The sequence below is a fragment of the Sapajus apella genome, unplaced genomic scaffold (assembly GCF_009761245.1).
Source record: "Sapajus apella isolate SASKATOON/1434 unplaced genomic scaffold, GSC_monkey_1.0 scaffold7, whole genome shotgun sequence".
In the NCBI taxonomy this organism is placed as follows: domain Eukaryota; kingdom Metazoa; phylum Chordata; class Mammalia; order Primates; family Cebidae; genus Sapajus; species Sapajus apella.
Genome location: NW_022436947.1, coordinates 6,503,528 through 6,529,592, shown reverse-complemented (window position 1 = coordinate 6,529,592; position 26,065 = coordinate 6,503,528). Strand labels below are relative to the sequence as shown.

Genomic DNA, 26,065 nt, shown 5'->3' with positions numbered 1-26,065 from the left:
CCGGGTGACTGCTGTCCCAGGAGTGGGGACGTCGCGTGCACAGTCGGCGCGTAAGTATCCTTTGAATGCTCCTCTCCAGAAAGGAGCCCTTGGGCATATGAGTGTTTGTGTAGACGCGAATGAATTCGACGCCGCGGAGCCAAACAGGTGAACTTTTAGCGCTGAGTTCACAGGAGGCTTTGTATCCGTCATCGTGGCTACCTACATTTTTGAGAATGATTCTGGATTATTACTATTATTATTATTTTTGAGACGGAGTTTCGCTCTTGTTGCCCAGGCTGGAGTGCAATGGCGCTATCTCTGCTCATTGCAACCTCTGCCTCCCGGATTGAAGCGATTCTCCTGCGTCAGCCTCCCAGGTAGCTGGAACTACAGGCGCATGCCACCACGCAAGGCTAACTTTTTGTATGTTTAGGAGAGACTGGGTTTTGCCATGTTGGCCAAGCTGGCCTTGAACTCCTGACCTCACGTGATCCACCTGCCTCGGCCTCCCACAGTGCTGGAATTACAGGCATGAGCCACCGCACCCGGCCGATTCTGGATTATTTTTACATAATCTGATATAGATAGAGAATCAAAGGAAGCTGCTTGTGAGTTGCGGTACATTATCCAGCGTATTATATTGTTTACCTGGGGCTTGCTAATGACAGTGGATCACACTCAAACATTTTGTGGAGTGATGCTTAAAAATGAATATTTCTGCCGGGCGCGGTGGCTCAAGCCTGTAATCCCAGCACTTTGGGAGGCCGAGGCGGGTGGATCACGAGGTCAAGAAATCGAGACCATCCTGGTCAACATGGTGAAACCCCATCTCTACTAAAAATACAAAAAATTAGCTGGGCATGGTGGCGCGTGCCTGTAATCCCAGCTACTCTGGAGGCTGAGGCAGGAGAATTGCCTGAGCCCAGGAGGCGGAGGTTGCGGTGAGCCGAGATCGCGCCATTGCACTCCAGCCTGGGTAACAAGAGCGAAACTCCGTCTCGGGCCACAAAAAAAAAAAAAAAAAAAAAATGAATATTTCTCTGAAACGTGGAGAGGGTGAGGGTATTTTTTAAAAGTTTAGCCTGGGGAGTTTGTTAAATGTCAGCTCTGAGTGGATATTAAACAGTTTCAATAGGAAAACATGTAGTAATGAAAGTATGCTCTGTTTTACAGATAAGAATTAATAAAAATATATCATGTAACAATGTTAATCCTCACAAAATTCCCTTTTAGAAGAAGGTATCAATGAAGCTGTCTTCTAACTTTGTTAGGCTGAAAGGTTATGCTTGACAAGCCCAGATCTCATGAACAAGACTGAACGCAGAAATAAGTTTTGGTTTTGTTTGTTTGATGTTTGTTTGTTTGTTTGTTTGTTTGTTTTTAGACAGAATCTTACTCTGTCACCCAGGCTGGAGTGCAGTAGCACAATCTCAGCTCACTGCCACCTCTGCCTCCCAGGTTCTAATGATCCTCCCACCTCAGCCTTCCGGGTGGGTTGGGACTACAGGCACACCATATCTGAATAATTTTTGTATTTTTTTATAGAGATGGGGCTTGGCCATGTTGCCCAGGCTCCTCTCAAACTCTTGAGGCTAAGTGATCCACCTACCTCAGCCTCCCAAAGTGCTAGGATTACAGGCAAGAGCCACCGTGCCTGGTCAGCAGTAAGTTTTGAAAACGGGAAATTATGTTAGAGCTATGGCCATTGTGAAATGCCTAGTATTATTTTGGGCCCCAGTTTCCTGTATAATAAATGGGCTTTGCACAGAGAAAGTGTTCAGTAAACATTTGTTTATAAACATAAGGAAGTCCCCAAAATTCCTTAAGATGTAGCTTCTCACACTGTTTGTTCTATACCCCACTTCTATTGATTATGAGTGGCTTTTTTTTTCTCCAGATAGTCAGAGAATCATGACCACAACCTTTTAAAAGTGAAAACATTCAGACTATAACCTAGTTAAAGAATTTTTACCTCCTTTATGCAGATAAAGAAATTAAAGCCAGACATGGTAGCTCATGCCTATAATCCCAGCACTTTGGGAGGCCAAGGTGGGAGGATCACTTGAGCCCAGGAGTTCAACACCAACCTGGGCAACATAGGGAGACCCTGTCTGTACAGAAAAATTTAGCCAGGCCCAGTGGTGCATGCCTGTAGTCCCAGCTACTCAGAAGGATGAGGTGGGAGACTCAGAAGGATGAGGTGGGAGACTCAGAAGGATGAAGTGGGAGGATCACTCGAGCCTAGGAATTCCAGGCTGCAATGAGCCATGAGGTTATCACTCAACTGAGTGAGACCCGATCTCAAAAGAAAGAGAGAAAGAAAAAGAAAAAGAAAAAAAAAAAAGAAATTAAGAACTAGAGGCCAGAGGTGGTGGCTCATGCTTGTAATCCCAACATTTTAGGAGGCTGAGGAGGGAAGTTCACTTGAGCCCAGGCATTCAAGACCAGCCCAGGCAACAGAGTGAGACCCCATCTTTATATATAGATGAATAGAGAGATTCCTTACCTCATCCAAAGTCACAAGATCACAAGGTTGTTTGGCCTGAAGCTATGGTTATGACCCAGGTCTCAAGCCAATCCATAACCCAACTTGCGTTTCCCTTTGCCAGCTCATTCCATTTTTGACTGTGTCTCTGTAACATCCTTAAGATTAGCTTCCTTTAAACTATTTCTGTACTGAGTTCCCTCAACTCTCACTTATTTTAGGTGCCCAAACAGTCACGTTCACCTCTTCAAGCATGCCCAGTTTCCCAAGTCAGGATAGGATATCCAGCCTCTAGACCCTATATAATCTTCACCTACCTTTCTTAATTAGCAATTGATCAACATGACCTTGAAAGAGCTTTTGTAGGCTTCTCAAATGCATTGCCTCTCACTGTATATCTTGCCAAGAACTGAATTCCTGAGGGAATGAATGCTTAGGATGCAGAAAGGTTTTTTGGGTTAGGGCAGAACTAAGATGTTATTTTCCCTCCACCCACCAAGCTTTCCTCTTAATCTTCATTTTCCTCTAGCTCATTCCACCCAGTGTCTCTGCCCATCCCCACGCTGGGGAGATTCTTGTCTTAGCAGTCCAGGCTAAGCCAACCCTTTCTTGGGGGTTGAGTTCCTTCAAGTCCACACATGGTACCACTTCCTGGGAGGGATACAACTGATGCTTGACACACAGAACCTGACCAAAGATTTTTCTGAGTTGTTGCCAGAACATGATTGAGTTAGAAACCAGTGTGGCCTGGGACTGGGAAGCTCATTAAAGAAAGTGGGACTTAAACTGGGAATTGAAGGGCAAGTTGGCTCTAGATGGAGACTGCAGACCGGGGCAGAGAGATGGCATTATAGGTGGAAGGAGAGGCAATGGGTCACAGAATAACGATTGGTGAGCAGAGGAGCAAACCATTCTTTTTTTAAAGAATAAAAGTGACGGCCGGGCGCGGTGGCTCAAGCCTGTAATCCCAGCACTTCGGGAGGCCGAGGCGGGTGGATCACGAGGTCAAGAGATCGAGACCATCCTGGTCAACATGGTGAAACCCCGTCTCTACTAAAAATACAAAACATTAGCTGGGCATGGTGGCGCATGCCTGTAATCCCAGCTACTCAGGAGGCTGAGGCAGGAGAATTGCCTGAACCCAGGAGGCGGAGGTTGCGGTGAGCCAAGATCGCGCCATTGCACTCCAGCCTGGGTAACGAGAGCGAAACTCCGTCCCCCCCCCCCCTAAAAAAAACAAAAAAAAAAAAAAAAAAAAAAAGAATAAAAGTGACATAAAGGGGAAATTGGGAGATTCTGAGTCTTCGAGGCTATTAAAATGCAGTTCCAGACCCTAAGGATGAGCATTTCAGACTATTTTCTCTACATTGCTATAATTCTTTACACTGCTGGGAGCAGCTTCTCTGATATACTTTGCAACTGCAGAGGGCTTTTAGGAGAGAAGAGTTTTGTTTCTAAATAAAAGATCACTTCTTGATCTCATTTTTACGATAGTTAGCTCCCCTTTCACAGTCTGTTTCATTCCCCCTTCCTAGCCAAACAGCTAACCTTGGAATAAGGCTGGGGGTCCTGCCCTCCTCTTCTCTTCCTAGACAGTGATTCTGAGACACTTCTTCCAGGTGAGCCAGTCCTTCACTCAAATCACAGGTGCTTACGGGACAGACCGAAGTGTATTATTAGATAAAAAAGAGCTCCATCTAAAAAAGATCTACCTAAGACTGTCAGGGCCACAGAGAAGAAAAAATTCCAAGTCGATCGAAATAACTTGGAAAGAATGCCTTGTGGGGATCATAGCACAGTGGTTCCTAGTAGTGAGCAGGAGGCAGGATCTGGAGGGAGGACACTGAAAATCATTCAGGGTCTAATTAAGAGTAACATTGTGGGGCGTAGTGGCTCATGCCTCTAATCCCAGCACTTTGGGAGGCCAAGGCAGGCGGATCAAGACCATCCTGGCCAACATGGTGAAACCCCATCTCTACTAAAAATACCAAAAATTAGCTGGGTATGGTGGCGTGCACCTGTAGTCCCAGCTACTCGGGAGGTTGAGGCAGGAGAATCGCTTGAACCCGGGAGGCGGAGGCTGCAGTGAGCCGAGATCGCGCCACTGTACTCTAGCCTAGGAGACAGAATGAGACTCCGTCTCAAAAAAAACAAAAAAAGGAACATCTCCAGGGCTTGATTCTGCCTTAAAATGCAATAGGAGCGTCATCTCTCATCTTCCCTGTGGTTTGCCCCCTCCCTGAGCCAAGAGGGGGTGGAAATTTCCCCCAGCTCCTGACCAGGGGGTGCAGGGTGGGTAGGTGAGGGGCAGGCAAGGTGGAGGCTGCGGTTCCAGGCAGCTTGGCCAGCATGCTCTGGGGCTGTCCCCACCCCTAGTGGCGAGCAGCCCTGGTGGCTCCTAGAAGCAACTGGTGGGAAGCCTGCCCCTATGGGGGAGGCAGAGGACTGCATCCTTGTCCAGGCTGAAACTGTCCACACAGCCATCCAGCAATTTCAGGCAGAGTGTGTTTGGGCAGAACTTTGTGAGGATACCCAAACTATCAGCACTGGCATTGGGAGAGCTCCAGATTCCCTACAAGCCCAGAGGCTTTTTGGTGTTAGTATCCTGACACTGTGAGAGAGTTTGAGGTCCTGGGAGGACCCTGGTATTTTTATACCTCTGTTCACCTAGAACAGTGCTTCCCACCCACTTCCCTTTTTATGTATGCTCACCTAAATCTCCTGGTGTGCAGGCACATCTGTTGCTCCTTAACTTAAACAAGTAAAAACAATAACCAAAAAAATCCTACGTTCTTCTGTTCAAAAGGCTCTCATTTTCCCTGGGCAGTTCACAATCATCAGTTTCACTTTGCTTCCTACTAAAGATTACTTAGTGTCTGGAAATTGAAGATCATGAAGGCACAGGCTCTAATCTAACATAGCCCTGGAGCAAGGCTTGAGGGGCCTCTGCAGATTCATGTTGTTTTCCCTTGGAAGATACCACAGTGTAACTCCTGGTAACAGATGTGACACAGACTTGCAGGGACCAGCACGGGCAACCAGAACATCACCGTTGCCATCTTGCTGCCCTGTTCCAAGACGCAAAACAAGGGCAAGTCGATACACTGGGGAAGACCAGATTATTGATGAGAAGTTGTTTTTTGACCTAAAAAGTGTTTTAAAAATCCCACATTGCCTGATTGGGTTTATCATCTCATTGGCCTATTTTCCCTAGTAAAGCATAGTGGGAAAGGCTTCTTCCATCTCCCTTCCCCATAATCCCTCAATGGAGATTCTGCTTCCAGCTGCTGCCAGCCGTGGTGATGCTTGACACACAAATCAAGAGCCAGTGGTGGCTCTCAAATTGTGAAAGTATAAGAATCACCTGGTGAGCTGCATGCTGGGTTCCAATCCAATGTTTTCAAGGCAGGGCCTAGCCATGTATATTTTCAACAGTCTCCCCAGGTGACTCTAACATACCTCAAAATTAACAAACCCTTGGCGGAGGTCATGCATTGTCTCTGTCCAGCAGGACTGAGCTCAGGGGGAAGTGGACCCAGTAGAAACATCTCACTGTAATTCATCAGAACCCCAGCACTGAGCACTTAATGGGGGCCAGGCTCTGTGTTATGCCCTGAGGGTACAGAAGTGATGAAGTCGAAGCCTCCCTAGGCAAAGGGCAGGCAGGCTAGTGGAGAGCAGCTCTCTGAGTAGCGGGGTGAGGCCTATAGAAGGATCTATGGCTCAGGTAAGAGGCCCTGGCCACTTATTAAAACAATTACTTTTCAGTCCCAGGATCGCCTCCCCTAGAGAAGGGCTTCTGGCTTGTAAGCTCAGATGTGACAAAGAAGGACACAGTGATCGTTTCCAGAACCCTCTAGAGGCAGATAAGGCAAAATGGCTTTCACTTCTCTGTGGCTGGGTGACTTCTTGCTTGCACAGGTGGTAAAGTGAATTTTCTTGTTTTCCTTGTTTTTTCCTTGAGGTGTATCACAGAAAAATTCATGAGTCTAAAGTGTACTCCTTGAAGGATTTTTTTCTCATATGCATACACCTGTGTAACCACATCTAAGAGGGGACATTCTTAAGGGAGAAAAGACCTCACAGCGGGGACAAGTAAGTGTTCAGCTTTGAGCAGTCTGTAAAGCCTGAGATCTCAGGTACAGCTGTTCTCCTTGGCCATGCTTAAAATTAGCCCCTGAAATTAACAAGTGTCTGGTGAGTACCTGCAATGTGTTGGAACCTTCTGAGGTAAGTCCCAGGGCCCCTCAACTCTAAGTCGAACATGGGTGGTCTGCAACTTTAGGAGCTGAGTTTCAATAACAGATTTTGTGTTGACCCTGTATAATCTCCACCTACCCTTCTTAATTAGCAGATGACCGACATCACCTTCAAAGGGCTTTTGTAAGTTTCTCAAAGGCATTGCCTCTCACTGGAAATCTTGCCAAGAACTGAATTCAGGAGGGAGTGAATTTGGGGCCTTTACTTGGGAGGGGTCCCTCCTTTCTGCCTGCCACAATTTGTCTTCCTTTTCCTTTAATATTGTATTTTTATTATCTAGGGCAAAACATAATATTACATTGCAGCTTATAATGGCGACCCCTGAAGAAAGCAGCAACCTCCATGAGAGAGCGACACCCCAGCTGCCAGCACAGCTGCAGGAGCTTGAGTCTCGGGTGGCCCGGAGACGCTTGTCCCAGGCCCGCCACCGAGCCACCCTGGCAGCGCTCTTTGACAATCTCAGGAAGACAGTGTACTCTCAGTCTGATCTCACAGCCTCAAAGGTAAGGGGACCTGGATGAGGAGAGGGGACATTTCCACGGGGGAGGAGACGCTTCCACGTGTGGAGAGATTGTTCTGCAAGGCAGGGACTGGCTTGGAGCTGCCACTTCTGCTGGGGTAGCAACAAATGCCCTAGACAGGGCAATTTATAAACAACAGAAGCTTATGGCTCCTGGTTCTGGAGCCTGCAAAGTCCCAGACAAAGATGCCAACAGATCGGGTGTCTGGTGAGGGCATGCTGTCAGGTGCCTAGACAGGGCTGTCTTGCTGTGTCCTCACATGGTGGAAGGACAAACAAACTCCCTCAGGACTCTTTTAGAAGGACACCAATCACCTTCGTCACCTCCCAAAAGGCCCTACCTCTTAATACTATCATATTGGGGATTGGGCCTCAACATACTAAATATTGGGGGAACACACACATTCAGACCACAGCAGCTGGAGAAGCATCTTTCCATCCTACAAACAAGCCCAAGATTCTGGAAGTCACTCAGCCCCTGGTTCCAAGTCCTTGCTGACCCAATAGCATCAACATGAACCCCGGGCCTGGGGAGTGTTGAAGGAGCCTGCAATCCTCTGTATTGTCATGCAGCTGCGGTTCCCTTCCCCTTTGCTTTGGGCTGGCAGGACACTGTGATTCCAGCTTCCCTCAAGTCTCCTTTTAAGTCACCCACCAGAATCCTTGGAATCTAGAATGTCAAATCCCAGGCTGTTCTGCCCCCAGCTGCTTTGGGGTCCCCTCCCATGCCCACCCCACACTCTGGCCACATCTCGCTGCAGAAGGTCCCTGAGCCAGGCTGCCTCTCAGGGCCTCTGTGTCTCTGCTTATGCAGGTAGCTCTGTGTTTGGGATTCTGCGCACACTTCAAAGCTGAGCTTGGCTCACTCTGCTCAGCTGCCCCGCTCCATGGAATCTTCTGGACCCCTCCAGTTGAACTGGTCCCTCCTCCTTGTACATTTCCACAGCCCTTTGCTTCTACTCCTTGTTAGTACCTACTTAGTTCTATCTTGTGTAATGAGGGGTTGTTTCTGTGCTTGTCTTCCGTGTCAGAGGTTGGCACCCTGAGAGCAGGGACAGTCTTAGGCACTCTGTATCCCTGGGACTTGGCACACAGTTTTGCCTTTGTACATGTCCAAGGGATGCATGCAGCCCCTGACAGATGAACATTTAGCATTGCTCATTTTTTAGTAATCTTGCTGTTACCATTTTGACTTTAATAATGTTACATACAGGAAGAAAGGAGGGAAAAAGGAAGGAAGACAGAGAAGGAGGGAAAGAGGGAGGAAGGAAGGGTGGGAAAGAAGAGAGGGAGGGAGGGAGGAAAGGAGGGAGGAAGGGAAATGGAGAGGAGGGAGGGGAGGGAGAGGAGGGAGGGGAGGGAGAGGAGGGGGAGGGGAAGGAGGGGAAGGAAGGGAGGGAGGGAGAGAAGAAGGTAAGGAGGGAAATTTGCAGTTGAGATTGACAGCATTTAATAAGTTTTTAGATCATCTGGAGTATATGCACTTAGCAAACAAAGATAGTGGGAGATTAGGACATTTAATATTAACTAGCCCCTTGCACAATGTTACAACTGAGCTGAAGTCTAGCTCTGTGCCTTGTGCAAGGCTGACATTCATGCAGACCGTGCCTCTTCCATTACTCCTTATTCCACCTTCAAGCTGTCTCCATAGTTGTTTGCCTTTCTGCAGCGCTAGCAACTTGCTGAACAAAGCTTAACTCTTTCCAAATACTTTGGCATTTTGGTGAGAACCCATTTCTAGGCTACAAACAAAACTTCCTGGCTTCTGTGCATCAGAACAAACTTCCTATTCTTTTTACTGACACAGTTAAGCGATGTAACTTTGCATCTGAGGGAGCATGGCCTCAGCCCTGGGAAGGAATTCCTGGGTGCACAAAACCAGTCTCTGCAGTGAGGGGCTGACTTTAGCATTGTCTCTGCCTCTCCTCAGTGGCAGGTTCTGAATAAGGCGAGGAGTCATATTCCGGAACTGGAGCAAACCCTGGATAATCTGCTGAAGCTCAAAGGTAATGGATTCCTACTTGCCAACCCCATCTCCTTCCCTGGAGAAAACTAGTCCAGTTTTTCTATTGAAAACAGAGATTGGGTTACAATGAATCAATGACTATTTATTGAGGGCCTGCTGTGTGCCAGGCGCTGTGCTTGGACCAATGTTAAAGGTCCCTCTCCTTAGGGAGCCTGCAGTCCAGCAGGACTGGCCAGAGTCACCAGGCCAGGTGACTTTGATGAGTTCCCTACTGGGGCACTGCTGAAGGCACCTGATCTCATCTTCAGAGGCCAGAGAAAAAGTGGGCTGGTGCTTGTCCAAGGCTCTCCCCTCATACCTAGAAGGAGAAACTGAGCTCTGGTTTCCCTAATGCTGACCCTGGAGAGCTCAGGGTCCCACCCATGGCCCACCTGGGCCAGAAGGGTGGGAAAAACTCAACAGAGGCCTGACTTTTCCCTTTGTGTTCCTGGCCTTGAACTCCCCAATAGCATCCTTCAACCTGGAGGATGGGCATGCAAGCAGCTTAGAGGAGGTCAAGAAAGAATATGCCAGCATGTATTCTGGAAATGACAGGTAAGAAACCGCAAGCCCCAGGAAGCTAGGGACCTGCTGTGTTCTGACACCCATCAGTGCTGTCTGGTAACAACTCACCCTTCCCCTCCAGCCTGCAGGACCGTCGGGGCTGCTGTTCATCATTCAAAATGGGCATATACTGGAGACCATTCCTTTCTCTTTTGTTCTAGTAACATACATTCAATCTTTTCCCAGTTATAAAAATGATCCATGATTATTGCAGAAGATGCAGAAAATACACGAAAGCCTAAAAACATATATTGTCTCAGAACTTAAAGAAAATCAGTGTTAATTTTCAGGAAAAATCCATCAAGTTTTTTTTTTAATGTTGCACATTATTCTTTAGAGAAATAAGGCCACAGTGCTTATATTATATTAAAACTTTTTCTATATGTATTTTTTAAAGCCACAACTAATGGTTTTCTTGGAGGATACATATGAAAATAAGGAAAATACAAATCTCAGTCTATACTGTAAGCCTCCTAGGAATCTAAGAGAAGCTAAATTAGACTTCAGCAAGGAAAAGAAAACATGGTACACCCAGGTGTCACAAATGCTGAAAGGGGAACATTATTAATATGTCACATTCACACTTTGAAGGAGAGACTGATTTGAGAAATGTACTTTTATGATCTCGTGGTTCTTTGTTTTTGTTTTGTTTTTTTGAGACAGAGTCTTGCTCTGTCACCCAGCCTGGAGTCCAGTGGCATGATCTCAGCTCACTGCAACCTCCACCTCCCGGGTTCAAGTGATTCTCTTGCCTCAGCTTCCTGAGTAGCTGGGATTACAGGCACCCACCACCACGCCCGGCTAGTTTTTGTATTTTTAGTAGAGGTGGGGTTTCACCATGTTGGCCAAGCTGGTCTCAAACTCCTGACCTCAAGTGATCTACCTGCCTCAGCCTCCCAAAGTGTTGGGATTACAGGCATGTGCCATTGTGCCTGGCCAAGCTTGCTTTAACTCAGCGTGGTACCTTGGGGATTATTCTTACACGTATGAAGAGGTCCTAGGTGCAAGGCCTGACTTTTCCAAATGGTGTCCTATTGTTTCATTCGCTTCAAGGTGTCTTTTGAAGAGCAGAATTTGCAGATTTTAATGAGTCCAATTTATCCTTTTTTAAATAGATTGAGCTTTTGGTTTAAACCTAAGTATGTCATTTTTTTGGTGGTATTGTAAATGATGCTTTTTAAAATTTCAATTTTCAATTGTTCATTGCTACAATGCAGCAATATTATTGATTTTTATGTTCTGACATTGTCTCCTGCAACCTTGTTAAATTCCCTTCTTATTTCTAATGACATGTTTGTAGATTGAGATTTTTCTACACAGATAATTACACTGTCTACAAATAAAGACAGATTTGTTTTTTATGCTGCAATCTATATTCCTTTTATTTCTTTTGCTTGCCTTATTGGACTGGCTAGAACCTCCAGAACAATTCTGAATAGAAGTAGTAAGAGTGGACAGCCTCATCTTATTCCTGATCAAGAGGGGAAACTATCTTTTGCAATTAAGCTCGATGTTAGCAGTAGTTTTTTTGGAGATACCCTTTATCAGGTTAACAAAGTTGCCTTTTATTCCTAGTTTGCTGAGAGTTTTTATCATGCATGGCTGTTGATTTTGTTAGATGCTTTCTCTGCATCTATTGAGGTTTTTCTTCTGGAGTCTGTTGATCCAGTGAATTGCAGTGATTGATTTTCAAATGTTGAACCAGTTATCTTGCATTCCTAGGAAAAAGCTCATTTGGTCATGAAGTGTACACCTACACATGCGCGCGCGCGCGCACACACACACACACACACACACACTTGCTAAAGTTGCTAAGAATTTCTTGTCCATGTTCATGAGGGATACGAGGCCATAGTTGTCCCATTTCTGTTTTCTCTCCCAGCCTGCTCTCAAACAGTTTTCCTCAGAATGGTTCCTCCCCTTGGTACCCAATTGAGGCAGTCAGGAAGGATGCTGAGGAGGAGGAAGATGGGGAAGAGGAATACCAAGAAGAAGAGGAAGAGGAGGAAGAGGAGGAGGAGGAGGAAGAGGAGGAGGAGGAGGAAGAGGAGGAGGAGGAGGAAGAGGAAGAGGAGAAAAAAGTGCTCTTATACTCTCCAGGCACTTTGTCGCCTGACCTCATGGAATTTGAACGGTGTGAACCGGGTGGGGTAGCTTTGTGCACCCATGGAGCTCCCTCCCATGGGGAAGGGGACAGAGGCCCCGGCTGGGGTACGCTGCAGCTGTGCACCACAGCTGGAGTGCATGGTTCAGACCAGGCCCTGAATCATGTACTCTCTAGGATTTTCACATGGGAGGGACGCAGAGACAGGACTGGCAGAGACGCTAGAGAAATAGTCTCCAAGCTACTTTATCATAGCTTATCATACAGTGTTTTTACTTAGACTGGGTGTTTATTTGGGGTGCCTTGTGGGAGGCACAGCTGATGGTGATTATGAGGGCTAACCCCTCTCTCCCCCAAAACACATATCCCCCAAGTCCGCACTGGTCTTATAGTAGGAAAGACGGCGAATGGCTGGCTCAGATGTCCCTTGCCACTGCCTCCTCCACAGACTCAAGGCTCCTCGGCAGCCATGTTGGCATCCTCAAGAGTTGGCTTAAGAGCAGGAGGCTCTCTCCACAGCCCAGCCTGACTTCGGGCTGAAGGTTAAAGCATGAGTCCTATCATAGTAGCACATTTATGGGTTCAGAGTGTTAAAGAATATTCCCTTAGGATGAGAGCTGAGGCAGCTATGCCTCATATCTTCTCTATGACACAGAGGACTTCATGGGGCAGGGACTGGGAGAACTTGGGGAGGGGCCCCAAAGCCCAAGGCTATGTCCTTCATGGTCCTCAAGAAGGCTGCTGCTCTCCAAGAGCTAGGGGCGTGCAGAGTCAGAGAAGGCTAAGCCCCGGGTGAGTGGAGGCGCCTTAGCCAGGCCTGTGTGCTGGGGTCCACGCCATGAACCGAATCCCCAGGAGACGGAGCTTCGGACGGTTGGAGAGGGAGCTTCAGGGTTGCGAGACGGCGCCACTTCTGTTCCAGGTACCTCAACTTTTACAAACAGACGATGGACCTTCTGACTGGCAGTGGGATCGTCTCCCTGCAGGAGGTGGCGCTGCCCATCGTCTCCGCAGCCATCTCCCACCTGTGGCAGAACCTCTCGGAGGAGAGGAAGGCCAGCCTCCGGCAGGCCTGGACACAGAAGCACCGTGACGCGGCGAGCCTGGCGGGGGCCTGCCAGGAGGCGGCCTGTGCTGAGGGCAGCGTGAAGGACAGCGGCGTGGACAGTCAGGGGGCCAGCTGCTCATTGGTCTCCACGCCCGAGGAGGTGAGCAGGCCCGCCGGGGTGGTGTGGATGGGGCACAGGAATCACCCTCGCCCTCGCCCGGGGACGACAGGCCTTTGCATTTCGCAGGTGGGAGGTACAGTTTGCCTTCTGGCTCCCAAGGTAGGTTTCTGATTTTCCCAATAATCCCCGGGGCCGCGGAACAGCATTTCTTTTTCTGCGGTTAGTTTCCTGGCCTTGCCCTGCGATGGCAGAAGAGAAGGCGTGGGAGGTTGTCTCCATTGGGATTCTTTGGGCTGCTAGGGCCTGGATTATGAAACCGTGAAGAAATGCACTCCTCACACCCAGGAGGTCCGAGGCAGGCGGAGGAGCTCACCATGTGCCCGTGGGTTCAGGCCTCCCTTGGCTCTGCTCGGCTTCTCATCTTTCCCTCCCCTCCCCACTTCCCCCGGTCCCTGTGGCTGTGGAATGGCAGCCAGAGCAGTCGAACTGTCATTCTTCCTCCTTTACTTCCCGTAAGACACAGACTTCCTACGAAATCCCTTTCTTGAGGGTTAAGAAAGAACGTTTCCAGAACAGCTCCTCCCCTCTCATTGGCCAGAACTGGCCAAATTGCCAGCCTGCTGAGCCAATGAGTGGCCATAGAGAGGATCACACTTAGACCAATCAGGCCCAGCCCTTGAAAGGCGGCGGGTTCCCACCCCAAAGAGCACCTGGCCGCTCTGTGAAGGGGAGGGCACCACAGCTGCCACTGCGCATGCATTTCTCAGGGTTCAGTCCGCTAGTCAGAACGGCCGTGGCCATGGTCTGCAAAGCAGGTAGCATCTGAGGCCGCCCAGCACGGAGATGAAAGTGGGTCCACAGCTGGTCTTTGAGAATGAGGAGGGGCTCAGATCTCTGCTCTACCACACGGCCCAGGCTGCGCCAGCTCCTCTAGCCTAGGGGCAGACGATTCGCCCTCTGCACACGCCTGTGCTTAGTGGACATATAGCATCCATGGTTTCCTCCTGACACACGCCACCCCCTTGACCTGACTTTCCATATGCTTCTCAGTCTGGGCGCCTTTGAGAATACGACATGCTAGTTTCCCAATGTCTCTCTGTGGTGTCTTAGAGCCAGAGAGCCTCCCGTTGCCCCTGACCCTGGGGTTACAGCCCTGGAATGCCCCCATTTTTTTGGAAGCTTCCTCAGCTATCAGGCCCAAGCCTGGAGAACAGCAGAGATGTCACCCATTCCTGTCCTTCCAGTTTGCAGGCCTAGCCAGCAGCGTGACTTGCCTAGAACACCCAGTTCCCTCGTCAGTGACTGTATCTCTCTCATCACACATTTTTTCATGTCACTCTGCCCTTTGGTCACCTGTTGATGGTCAACCCCCCATTATCTTCCCTGATGCTTCTCAACTGAATCACCTGTGGAGTTTCTTAAAAGTCCGGTGCCGGGCCGGGCGCAGTGGCTCATGCCTGTAATCCCAGCACTTTGGGAGGCCGAGGCGGGTGGATCACGAGGTCAAGAGATCGAGACCATCCTGGTCAACATGGTGAAACCCCGTCTCTACTAAAACTACAAAAAATTAGCTGGGCATGGTGGCGCGTGCCTGTAATCCCAGCTACTCAGGAGGCTGAGGCAGGAGAATTGCCTGAACCCAGGAGGCGGAGGTTGCGGTGAGCCGAGATCGCACCATTGCACTCCAGCCTGGGTAACAAGAGCGAAACCCTGTCTCAAAAAAAAAAGTCAGGTGCCTGGCCAGGCACGGTGGCTCATGCCTGTAATCCCAGCACTTTGGGAAGTCAAGCAAGGTGGGAGCATTGCTTGACCCCAGGAGTTTGAGACCAGCCTGGGCAACATAGTGAGACTGCAACTTTACTAAAAATTTCAAAGAGTAGAGAGGTGTGGTGGCATATACCTGTAGTCCCAGCTACTCAGAAGGCTGAGGCAGGAGGATTCTTTGAGCCCAGGAGGTCAAGGCTGCAGTGAGCTATGATTGTGTCACTACACTCCAGCCTGGGCAACAGAGCAAGACTTTACCTCACACACACACACAAAAGTCAGGTGCTGGGCTGCTATCCCAGACACACCGAATCAGAGCCTCTGAGGGTGGAGCCTCAGGATCTGCATTTTTAACAAGCTTCCCTGGTGGCTGGTGCAGTGGGTCCTATTGAAGGAAATTCCTGGTGCAGATGAGCAATGGTCTACCAGCTACGACCTTGGTCCCTTGCCCGACCTCCACGCATTGGTCCACCAGACTATGGCTTCTGATCTCATTTTCCTCTGATGTTGTGTCCACCATGAGAAGATGTGCATTCTGGTCCATGATAGTTCAAGAAGGATGATTAGGACCTCACACCCAAGGCATGTCTGAAAGGCCAGCCAAGCAGATGTGTTTGTAGCCCCAAAGTGCCAAGCCCTGGAGTCTCTCACGAAGAAAACACAGTCATGGGCTGCAAGAAGATGCTTTGGGCAACGACAGACCACATAGACAATGGTAGTCCCATAGATGATAATGGAGCATATATGGAAATCTGATATATGGCACTTGATATTCACATTGCAGATAAAGTACGGGGAAACAACTGATATTCAGTAATGGAACTTGGATTTGGGGTTTTCCATATGCAAAAAAATATATAAATAAATACATGGGCTAGGCGCATAATCACGTCTGTAATTCCAGCACCCTGAGAGGCTGAGGCAGGTGGACCACCTGAGGTCAGGAGTTTGAGACCAGCCTGGCCAACATCATGAAACCCCATCTCTACTAAAAATACAAAAATTAGCCGAGGATGGTGGTGAGCACCTGTAATCCCAGCTACTCAGGAGGCTGAGGCAGGAGAATTGCTTGAACCTGGGAGGTGGAGGTTGCAGTGAGCTGAGGTTGCGCCATTGCACTCCAGCCTGGGTGACAAGAGTGAAACTCCGTCTCAAATAAGTAAATAAATAAATGTATATGTGCCATTTAGGTTTGCATAAGTATACTCCATGATGTTCACATGACAAAACTGCCTAAGGATACATGTCTCAGAACCTATCCCTATCAGTAAGTGATTCATGACAGCATCTACCAAATGCCTGAGCAATTCTGTCAAATTTGACTGTGCCAGCATGAACACTTCCTCAGGAAGAACACATCCAAAGAGAAGACAACCAGAATCTAATGTCTCCAAATCATGGAAACAGCTTTTCTGGGTTTTTCAGGGAGGCCTATGGGCTGATGATATTCCTTGGATATTAAAGGAAGCTGGCAGCAGATTCCCTCAGCTGTGCCCAGAAGCAGGGCTCTGTGTGCACTGCTGTGCCCAGATTTAGGCCAGGCCAGGGCTGGGTGATAAGGTAGGCAGAACAGAGAACTCCCATGCCTGAGGCAGGACAAAGCCACAGTTACTCCTGCTGTGCAATGTAACTGCTGCAGCCCCTGGTCCACCTGGAGAGGTTCTGCAGCAGAACTGCTATGTTAAAGGCCAGCAGCAGGGTCCGATGGGCTTGGGAGGCATTGGACTGCTCCATTTCAGTTCAGAGAGAATCTGCCCTGTGGGTGTGGTGGCACTCTGGAAAGGCTGCAGAACCTGGTCTGGGGGGTCCCCTCTCAGGCTGGCTTGGGAAAGGGATTTGCACAGGTGAGCACGATGTGTGGCCAGTGACTTTGGTGGGCTGATTGCTTAAGGAAGGAATTTCATGTCTGGGTCCCTGTTCCAGGCCTGCCAGGGAGGAACATGAAACTGATGGGCTTCAGGGCTGATGGACCCTGGGTCACAGGTCTTTCTGTGGCCCCTTTCTAAACCCTTTTTGAAATGACCAAAGAGATATCAAGTAAAAGGATAAAAGAAAATGTCCGGAAAACTAGGAGAGGGGCCAGAGTCCCAAGGGATTCAGTTCCAGGGAAGCAAATTGAAAGAAGACAGAAAGGGCAGACACCAATCTTTTTGGAAGAGCTGTGTCTCACAGGGAGGGGAGAGGAGAGGACAGACCCTGGCAGAACCTGCCAGTACCTGCCAACTCAGGGTCAGAGGACTTCCTCTCCTCTCCGACGGGTGACTGCCAGTGTAAAGGAAATGTCGGTTACAGCAAAGCATGTCCAGTTAAATTTTTAATACAAAACCGTCCCATGCACTATTTGGAACATTCTTATACTAAAAATTATTCATTCTTTATCTGAAATTCAAAACATAACTTGGCATTTCCTATTTGTATTTGCTAAATCTGGCAGTCAAGTAAGTGTAAATCATGTTTCTGTAACATATTTAATATTCTCTAACAAATTAGGGGGAAGCAGAATGAAAAACTGTCTATATGGCAAGATTCCAAATTGGAAATATATGATATTTTATACCTAGGGAAGTGACTGGAGAGATTAGATCAGTGTGGCAACAATGGATATCTGGGTGGGTTTGTTTCTCAGTGATTCTGATTTTCTTGATCTGTTTCTATTTTCCAAAATTTCCACAATGAACATATATGTCTCTTATAAAGCAGATAATGTTCAATTATGTGCCAGGTAGGTCTGTTATAAAGCAGACCTACAATGTTCAGATGTAACCAGATATATCACATACATTATCTTACTTAATTCTTGGAATGGCCCTATGAGTAGACATTGATGTGATTCCTGTTCTATAGAGGAGGATTTGTGAAAGGAAGTAACTTGTCCCAGGTCACACAGCTAGCGAGAAGCAGGGCTGGGAGTTGGCCTGCCTGCCGCCTAACCCAGAACCTTTCTGACCCTCTGGATGCAGCTGCTCCGGCATGAGACTGCTAGACTGTGGACCCTGGGCTCCAGTAATCTGTCCACCTTGGGAGGTTTTGATGAGCTTTTTCTCAGTGGTAAACTGAGGTTCTGGTAATTGCATCTCACACGTGAGCTTCTACCTTCTTTAGCAAGAGGAGTCACAATCCCCAGTTCTTCCTGTCCCTCTCTGCCACCTCAAGGGTTGGCAGTTTGTCCTGGGCATTCTAGAGTTTAGCATTCACCCCCTAGGAAGAACACCGAGCAGAGCCCCTGGGTGTGGGCCCCAGCTCTGGGGAGTGGTGTAAAGAGAGAGCCTTTCCACTCATCTCTCCCCCAGCAGCCCAGAGCAAGTGTGAAATTGTCAAGTTATTTCCCATGCATGAAGTGCTGTGCTTTCTTTCAGATCCTTTTTGAAGATGCCTTTGATGTGGCAAGTTTCCTGGACAAAAGTGAGGTTCCAAGTACCTCTAGCTCCAGGTGAGGAAGAGGGTGTGAGATAGCATGCACCCATGGTGGATGGGTGTGAGACTGTGTGTGTGGGATGTGAGTTTGCATGTGCATAAATGTGATTAGTCTGTCAGAGTATGTGTGCGTATGTACTCCTGCTGAGGTGTTCCAGAGCCTCTCCTATGCAGCCTCTAGATGGGTGTTGTATTAGTCTATTCTAACACTGCTATAAAGAACTACCTGAGACTGGGTAATTTATAAAGAGAGGTTTAAATGACTCACAGTTCCACAGGCTGTACAAGAGGCATGGCTGGGGAGGCCTCACGAAACTTACAATCATGGCAGAAGGCAAAGGGGAAACCTGTATATCCTCACATGGTGACACGAGAGAGAGTGAAGGGGAAAGTGCTACACACTTTTCAAACAAGCAGATGTTGTGAGAATTCTGTCATGAGAATAGCAAGGGGGACACCCACCCCCATGGTTCAATCACCCCCCACCAGGCCCCTCCTTCAAAACATGGGGATTATAATTCCACTGGAGATTTGAGTGGGGACACAGAGCCAAACTCAGATCAGGTACCTAATTCAGTGGGTATTCTTAGGGATCCGCCTTTTTTTCTGTGATTGGAAGTGAGCTGGCCCTAGGATTGTGTTACTGCCCTGGGGATGACATTATCTGTGGCGTCTTCAGAGCAGAAAATTCACACACATTATCTTACTTAATTCTTGGAATAGCTCTATGAGTAGACACTGATGTGATTCCTGTTTTATAGAGGAGAATTTATGAGAGGAAGTAACTTGTCACAGGCCACACAGCTAGCGAGGAGCAGAGCTGGGAGTTGGCCTGCCTGCAGCCTAAGCCAGAGTCTTTCTGACCCTCTGGATGCAGCTGCCCTGGCATGAGACTGCTAGACTATGGACCCTGGGCTCCAGTAATCTGTCCACCTTGGGAGGTTTTGATGAGCTTTTTCTCAGTGGTAAACTGAGGTTCTGGTAATTGCATCTCACACATGAGCTCCTACCTTCTTTAGCAAGAGGAGTCACATCCTGGCGCAGGGCTGGGACACACCAGGCTATCAGCCGCAGGGTGTGCATCTGTTCTCTTTGCACCCCATTCCCAGTGTGTGTTAGCCCTGCTGACCTCTGCTGAGGGCTGCTATATCCCTGCCTTAAGTCCATTAATACTAAATGCCATAGACCGGGTGGCTTATAAACAACAGAAATGTATTTCTCACAGTTCTGGAAGTTGGGGAGTCCATGATCAAGGTCCCAGCAGAGTCAGAGCCTCATTTTTTCACAGAGGACACGTTCTGGATAAAACCTCACGTGGTGAAGAGGCAAGACATCTCTCTGGAGCCTGTTTCTTTATTTTTAATTTTTTTTTTAAGATGGAGTCTCACTCTGTCACCCAGGCTGGTGTGTAGTGGCACAATCTAGGCTCACTGCAACCTCTGCCTCATGGGTTCATGCGATTCTCCTGCCTCAGCTTCCCAAGTAGCTGGGATTACAGGCATATGCCACCATGCTCAGCTAATTTTTGTATTTTTAGTAGAGACAGGGTTTTGCCGTGTTGGCCAGGCTGGTCTCAAACTCCTGACCTCAGGTGATCCACCTGATTCGGCCTCCCAAAGTGCTAGGGTTACAGGTGTGAGCTACAGTGCCTGGCTCTGGGGCCTATTTTATAAGGGCACTAATCACATCATGAGGGGCCCACCTTCATGCCCTAATCCATGATCTCCCAGAGGCCCTTCCTCCTAAACACCATCACCTTGGGAGTTAGGTTTCAGCACATAAATTTTGGAAGAACACAAACTTTCAGTCTGTAGCACCCAGGTCAGCTTGTGGGTAGGTTCTCCCAGCCAGTCTGGAAGGAGAAGGCAGGGAGGGGGCTCTGGGACACGGAGAATAAGGCCAACATGCAAACAGGCCTGGGCCCTGAGTCTAGGGGACTTCCTGATAAGAATGGATAGGAAGGAGGGGAGAAAAGGATCACTGACCCCATGAAGTGGGAAGACACAAAATAGGATGTGAAAAGATTTTAAAACAATTAGTAGCTTGACTAACCATGTCCCAAAGGAGTGTTTTCTGAAAGAGAAATCATTTAGGACTGAAATTCCCTTGCTGCTTTGCTTGAAAAAGCTGTGGTCTTAGGGCCTGAAGGCACAGATTCTTCAGATATCTGTGCTGCTGTGGTGGCTAAAAAGAACCCTGGACATTTCATTTTTCTGCCTTGGGAGTGAAAGTGACATATCCCTGTGATCCCAGTGAATATCCCTATTGTCCTCTCAAGGGGAGCCTGGCCTATGGGTGCCTGTGAGGCCTTGGGGCCACAGCTGTCCCTAGTAACCCAGCTGGCCTTTCAGCAGAGCTTCAGGCAAACCATACGTCAGCATTTTGGCTCCACTCTCCCTGTTCCACCCAGGCCTAGATGGACTTAGGGACAAGTGGGGTTGACAGAGGAGGGCTTTGTCCTCTCCAAATCGACCTTCCAGAGTGACTGAAGCGCTTCTCAGCTGTGAGTGGGGTTACATTGTGCTGCAATTGGCTGGAAGGGACATTCCTGTTTCTGTGCTCAGCTTGGGCTTCAGACAACCATGGAGAAGCTGCCAGCCTGTCCTTGCCAAGCAATATTCAGAACTCCCTGCCCTGCTGATGGAACAGGAAAACAACCTATTAAAAACGTCCTACTTCCCCTAGAAAAGTCAGAGGTTGCTGCCAGGGGGTTCCTAAGCGGACTGCGGGACCTCATCCCGGGAAGAAGTGAGGGCTGCCTACTGACTCACAGAAAGTGAGTGCAGCTGTCCTACAGACGCACAGTCTCTGTGCTCTAAGGAGCCCTCTGAAGCAGGGACCACATTGCAGGGCCCTGGCTCTTAGCAGGCATCCCTCAATGTTGCATGAGCCCCCACCACCTTTCCAAAAGGCTAAGCTGTCTCATCATCTTCTGAGGCCCCGCAGCTTTTCAAGGATTTTAATGTCTGCTTCCAAACCGTGCTGCTTGTGGTGACATGAGCTCGAGTCACACAGGGCTTCTCCCCTTGTTCCAGGCAGGCAGGAGGAAAAGAGCCTGCACAACAGGCCTCCTTTCTGCACCAGGGCCTGAGTTCCACATTAGACCCTCACAGCAGAGGCAACTCAGGGGAATGAACTCAAGGTGCACCACGTGCTCCAGAGCTGCCTCAGCAGCCACAGTGGAACCAGAACCGTGGGGCATTCTGCAGGAGGTTGACTGAGGGATAGAGGAACTCTTGTTCCCTTGTTCCAGAAGCCACAGCTCAGAACACTAAATTGAGGCACAGGAGCCAGTCTCACCACTGTCTCAATTTTCCAGAGGATTCCAGACTTGATATGTGAGCAGAGGCAACACAAACCTTTCAAGGACAGGTCTGGGCTGTCTGAGAATTTACAAGTGCTTGGTTCACATTGTAACACAAAACTTTCAGGGGAGCGGGAGGCAGAGTTGAAAGATCAGGATCCTGAATATTTATTTTCTCTTCTTCCTTTCTGTTGTCAGTTCAATGCTTGCCAGCTCCAACCCAGAAAACCCAGAGGAAAAGTTTCAGCTCTATATGCAGATTATCGACTTTTTTAAAGGTCTTGGCTGTGCCAACACTCGAGTAAAACAGGTAGGACAGAGTAGAGGGCTGTGGTACCTCTGCCCAGCTCCCTTAGATAGCAAAAAGGGCCATGGGCAGCCCTCACCTGACCTCACCCCAATCATACCATGAGGGGCCACTGGGCAGAGACACTCATTCTCTCTGGCTTGCTTCATGGATGGTCACCTTCAGCCTGATGCATCCTGTAGAATGAATGGAAGATTTCCAGGGAACCAGGAAAGACAGAGCAGTGTCCTCTAGGGCAGTGGTCCCCAACCCCTAGGCCACAGACCAGTACACATCCATGGTTGCTAGGAACAGGGCTGCACAGCAGAAGGTGAGCATGACCGCCTGAGCTCCACCTCCTATCAGATCAGCGGCGGCATTCGATTCTCACAGGAACACAGACCCATAGTGAACACAGACCCATAGTGAACTGCTCATGCAAAGGGTCTAAGTTACGCACTCCTTATGAGAATCTAACTAGTGTCTGATGATCGAGGCGGAACGGTTTCATCCTGAAACCATCCCTCCTCTGTGGAAAAATCGTCTTCCATGAAACTGGTTCCTGGTGCCATAAAGGTTGGGAAGCACTGCTCTAGGGCAGCCCTGGGCCAGGAACCTTTTGAAGCAGGGACCAGATCCCAGGGACCTGACTCTCAGCAGGCATTCATAAATGTTCATTGTGTGAACCCTTGACACTCTTCCAAAACGCTGAGCTGTTTTCATCATCTTCTGTAATCTTCATCATCTTCAGTAATATTTGCTGTCAGCTTTTGAAGGATATTAATGTCTGTTTCCAAATTGTTCCACGTAGGGTGCCATGAGTAGTGGAAGTCCTGGTTAGGAAGACCATTTCTGGACGATTTTGTCGCGGAAGGGGGGTTACGCCTGAGCCACCAAGGGGACAGGCCCTTTCAGATTCATAGCCAGGGATTTGTCTTTACTAATTTAGCAAAAATACAACTATTTAAAAGGTAAGTTATAATAATAGTAAATGTTTGTCTAAACATAGTCAGGACACCTGTTCAGTACTTAGTCCTCTTCCAGCTAAGTCTTCATTTCCCACTGCTGGGACCACAGTGGATCCTCACGTGGAGTAGGAGCCCGTCCCTGCAGTTTGCGTTCCCCTTCCCACCAATCCTTGGGTGACTGTCCCCTGCAGCAGTTGTCCCCTCTTTCTCTCAGATACAGTTAAATTAGCCTAACTTACCAAGACTTTGAGAATAGACAAAAAAGACAATCTTTGCTTTCCCTCCTTCTCCACCTATGGTAGAAAACATAACAAGCAGGGATTCTAGTATCCATACAAAGCAAAGGTGTGGCTGGGCATAGTGGCTCTTGCCGGCAGGCTGAGGTGGGCAGATCACTTGAGCCCAGGATTTCAAGACCAGTCTGGACAACATGGCAAAACCTCATCATTACAAAAAATACAAAAATGAGCCAGGTGTGGTGGTGCATACCTGTAGTCCCAGCTACTCGGGAGGCTGAGTTGGGAGGATCGTTTGAGCCTACAAGGTAGAGGTTACTGTGAGCTGAGATCGTGCCACTGTACTCCAGCCTGCGCAACAGAGTGAGACTCTCTCAAAACAACAACAACAAAAGAAAGCAAAGATGCCAAACTTCAGTACTCCTAGATTCCTGATGCCTCAGTGTTGCAAGAGCAGGGCCCAGGCATCTGCATTTTGAATGACCTGTCCAAGTGGCTCTGGGGTAGGAGGACTCAGGCTTTGATAGACTCTGGTGTAAACAGAAACGTTTCATTCTCTTCTCAACTCTGCTATCGTCTTCCCACTAAAAAAAGGGCCCACATGATTTGCCCAGACACTGTGGTCCCACCTCCCTGGCACTCTTGATCCCTATTTTCCTGCCCCTATCAGGAGAGCATGGTGAACGGAAACTGCTTCTCCAGGGCAGAAAAGCCTCAGTGTGTGGAGGTCGGCCCCACTATCAGGATGTCAGCCTTGGGACCAGGTCCCACAGTCATTAGATGGTTGACTGGGGTCAGGGGTGCCGCCTGGGCCCATGGGGATCAACCCTGATCTGCAGAGCTGCCAAGTTACAGGGGTCATTTTCTGCTGGGATGGAGAGAAACAGGAAGAGAAAACCCCCAGGAACATACTTGTAGGGAACAAGGTCATGGAGAGTCCCAGGGGTTGGATGGGATCACTGTTTACAGTGTCCCTTTAAGGACTGAGAAACCCTTGCTAAGCAAACAGTGCTGCCTCTATTTTTTTACCCAGGCTAGCGTGCAGTCATGGCATGATCTTGGCTCACTGCAACCTCTACCTCCTGGGTTCAAGCGATTCTTGTGCCTCAGCCTCCAGGATAGCTGGGATTACAGGTGCACATCACCATGGTTGGCTTTTTTTTTTTTAATTTTTTTATTTTTAGTACAAACGGGGATTCACCATGTTGGCCAGGCTGGTCTCGAACTCCTAACCTCAGGTGATCTGCCTGCCTTGCACTCCCTAAGTGCTGGGATTACAGGATCTCCCAAGTGCTGGGATCTCCAGGAGCTGGGCAGGGAGGGCCTTTGTGCTCAGGGGCAGCCTGAACTCCTGCTGGTAAGAGAGGAATGCAGGAACTCAGGCCGGCCACCCCCAGTGGCTCACCAAGCCAGCTGCGCGAGAAAGAAGAAATGCAGATTTTCAGAAGGTCCTGCACATAGTAGGTCCTCAAGCAATATGTGCCATTGCTAGCCAGCATAAGCCACCATGCCCAGCTGCAGTGTTGCTGCTTAAAAAAGAATCATCTCGTAATAGATAACCTACGTACCTGGCATAAAATTTACAAGTTACCCCTGTAATCCCAGCACTTTGGGAGGCCGAGGCAGGTGGATCACGAGGTCAAGAGATCGAGACCATCCTGGTTAACATGGTGAAACCCCGTCTCTACTAAAAATACAAAAAATTAGCTGGGCATGGTGGCGCATGCCTGTAATCTCAGCTACTCAGGAGGCTGAGGCAGGAGAATTGCCTGAACCCAGGAGGCGGAGGTTGCGGTGAGCCGAGATCGCGCCATTGGCACTCCAGCCTGAGTAACAAGAGCGAAACTCCGTCTCAAAAAAAAAAAATTTACAAGTTACCAAAAGATATACAATGGATACTTAGTCTTCTCTCTCCCTTGCTTCCTACCCCATACCTTCCCCTAGAGGCAACTGAAGTGACCAGTTTCTTGTGCACTCATCCAAACATACTCTGCAGATACTCATATATTCTTTCAAACACAAATAGTAGCCTATGATACACATTGCTTTCTTTGCACTTTGCCTTTTGTAAATAGTACATCCCATAGATAAAGCACTGTCTCATTATTTTTGTTGGAAACCAGCTGCACGGTGTTTCATTGGTGGGAGCACCGTGGTGCAGTGCACTGTCTTCTATTGATGAGCACTTGGGTAAAGCCTTATGACATCCTCTGCCTCTCTTATGGGACCCTGGAAATCCCCAGGATAAAAAAGAAGCCAGTTCTGCTCTGTCTTTTCTGGAGGTCATAGAGTGATGAAGACAGTGAAATGGAAATGGTACCTTCCCACTTAGAAGGAAGTGGGAAGCTGGAGATGAAAATGCAGCTGAAGAGACGTAGGGTAGTCTGGGGGTTGGACACACCAGAGATGCAGGAGCCTTCCTATCTGCCTGGGGCCTGAGACCCACAGATAAAAAGTGAACCTCTTCCACCCTGTGTCTTGTAGGAAGCATCCTTTCCTGTTGATGAAGAGATGATCATGTTGCAGTGCACGGAGACCTTTGACGATGAAGATTTGTAACACAGAAGCGGGGCTGGGACGGGAGGGACTGAATGAGGGGGGCAGTTCCCAAGGTTGAATGCTGGCAGCTAAGGTTGCATGTGCCTTGGCCTCCAGGACTCTTTGGAGTGGGTTGTTCCAGAAGCATTTTGATGATTTTCTGATTATTATAATGTATAAGAGAAGCATGGCCTCGTGTTGGTCTCTTGGGGCTGTTTGGCATAAAGGGCTGGCCTGCTGCTATTGTGCTCCTATTAAGGAGGTAGGAGCACAGCTGAGGCCCAGGCCATGGGCCCTTCAAGGAGGACAGGCAGGGTCTGTCCTTGGAGGTGACATAATGCCAGGTACTTTCAGCATGTCCTGGGCACAGGGCATTGCCCTGATGGGTTCCAGAGAGTTCCAGAGCCCACCTGTTCATCCTGCACACTCTGAGAGCCAGGGGCAGTACCGACCTCAACCCTGTGCT

At 48.7% G+C, this 26,065-nt stretch overlaps 1 protein-coding gene across 1 annotated transcript; it reads left to right on the top strand.

The window, feature by feature from the left end:
- The first annotated feature begins 6,068 nt into the window (after positions 1 to 6,068).
- STRA8 (stimulated by retinoic acid 8) lies at positions 6,069 to 25,784 on the top strand. Its single transcript, XM_032275916.1, has 8 exons — positions 6,069 to 7,230; positions 9,178 to 9,253; positions 9,723 to 9,807; positions 11,714 to 11,740; positions 12,843 to 13,128; positions 18,210 to 18,283; positions 21,770 to 21,881; positions 25,546 to 25,784. Exons 1-8 carry the CDS (start codon positions 7,039 to 7,041, stop codon positions 25,618 to 25,620), a joined length of 927 nt encoding a protein of 308 aa, XP_032131807.1. The 5' UTR covers positions 6,069 to 7,038; the 3' UTR covers positions 25,621 to 25,784.
- Positions 25,785 to 26,065: the final 281 nt, after the last annotated feature.

Bases quoted from the DNA above. Each gene is read 5' to 3' on its own strand.
- STRA8 (XM_032275916.1), top strand. From the start codon at position 7,039: ATGGCGACCCCTGAAGAAAGCAGCAACCTCCATGAGAGAGCGACACCC. The intron at 9,254-9,722 runs GTAATGGATTCC...ACTCCCCAATAG, and splicing joins TAATCTGCTGAAGCTCAAAG to CATCCTTCAACCTGGAGGAT. The intron at 21,882-25,545 runs GTAGGACAGAGT...TGTGTCTTGTAG, and splicing joins CCAACACTCGAGTAAAACAG to GAAGCATCCTTTCCTGTTGA.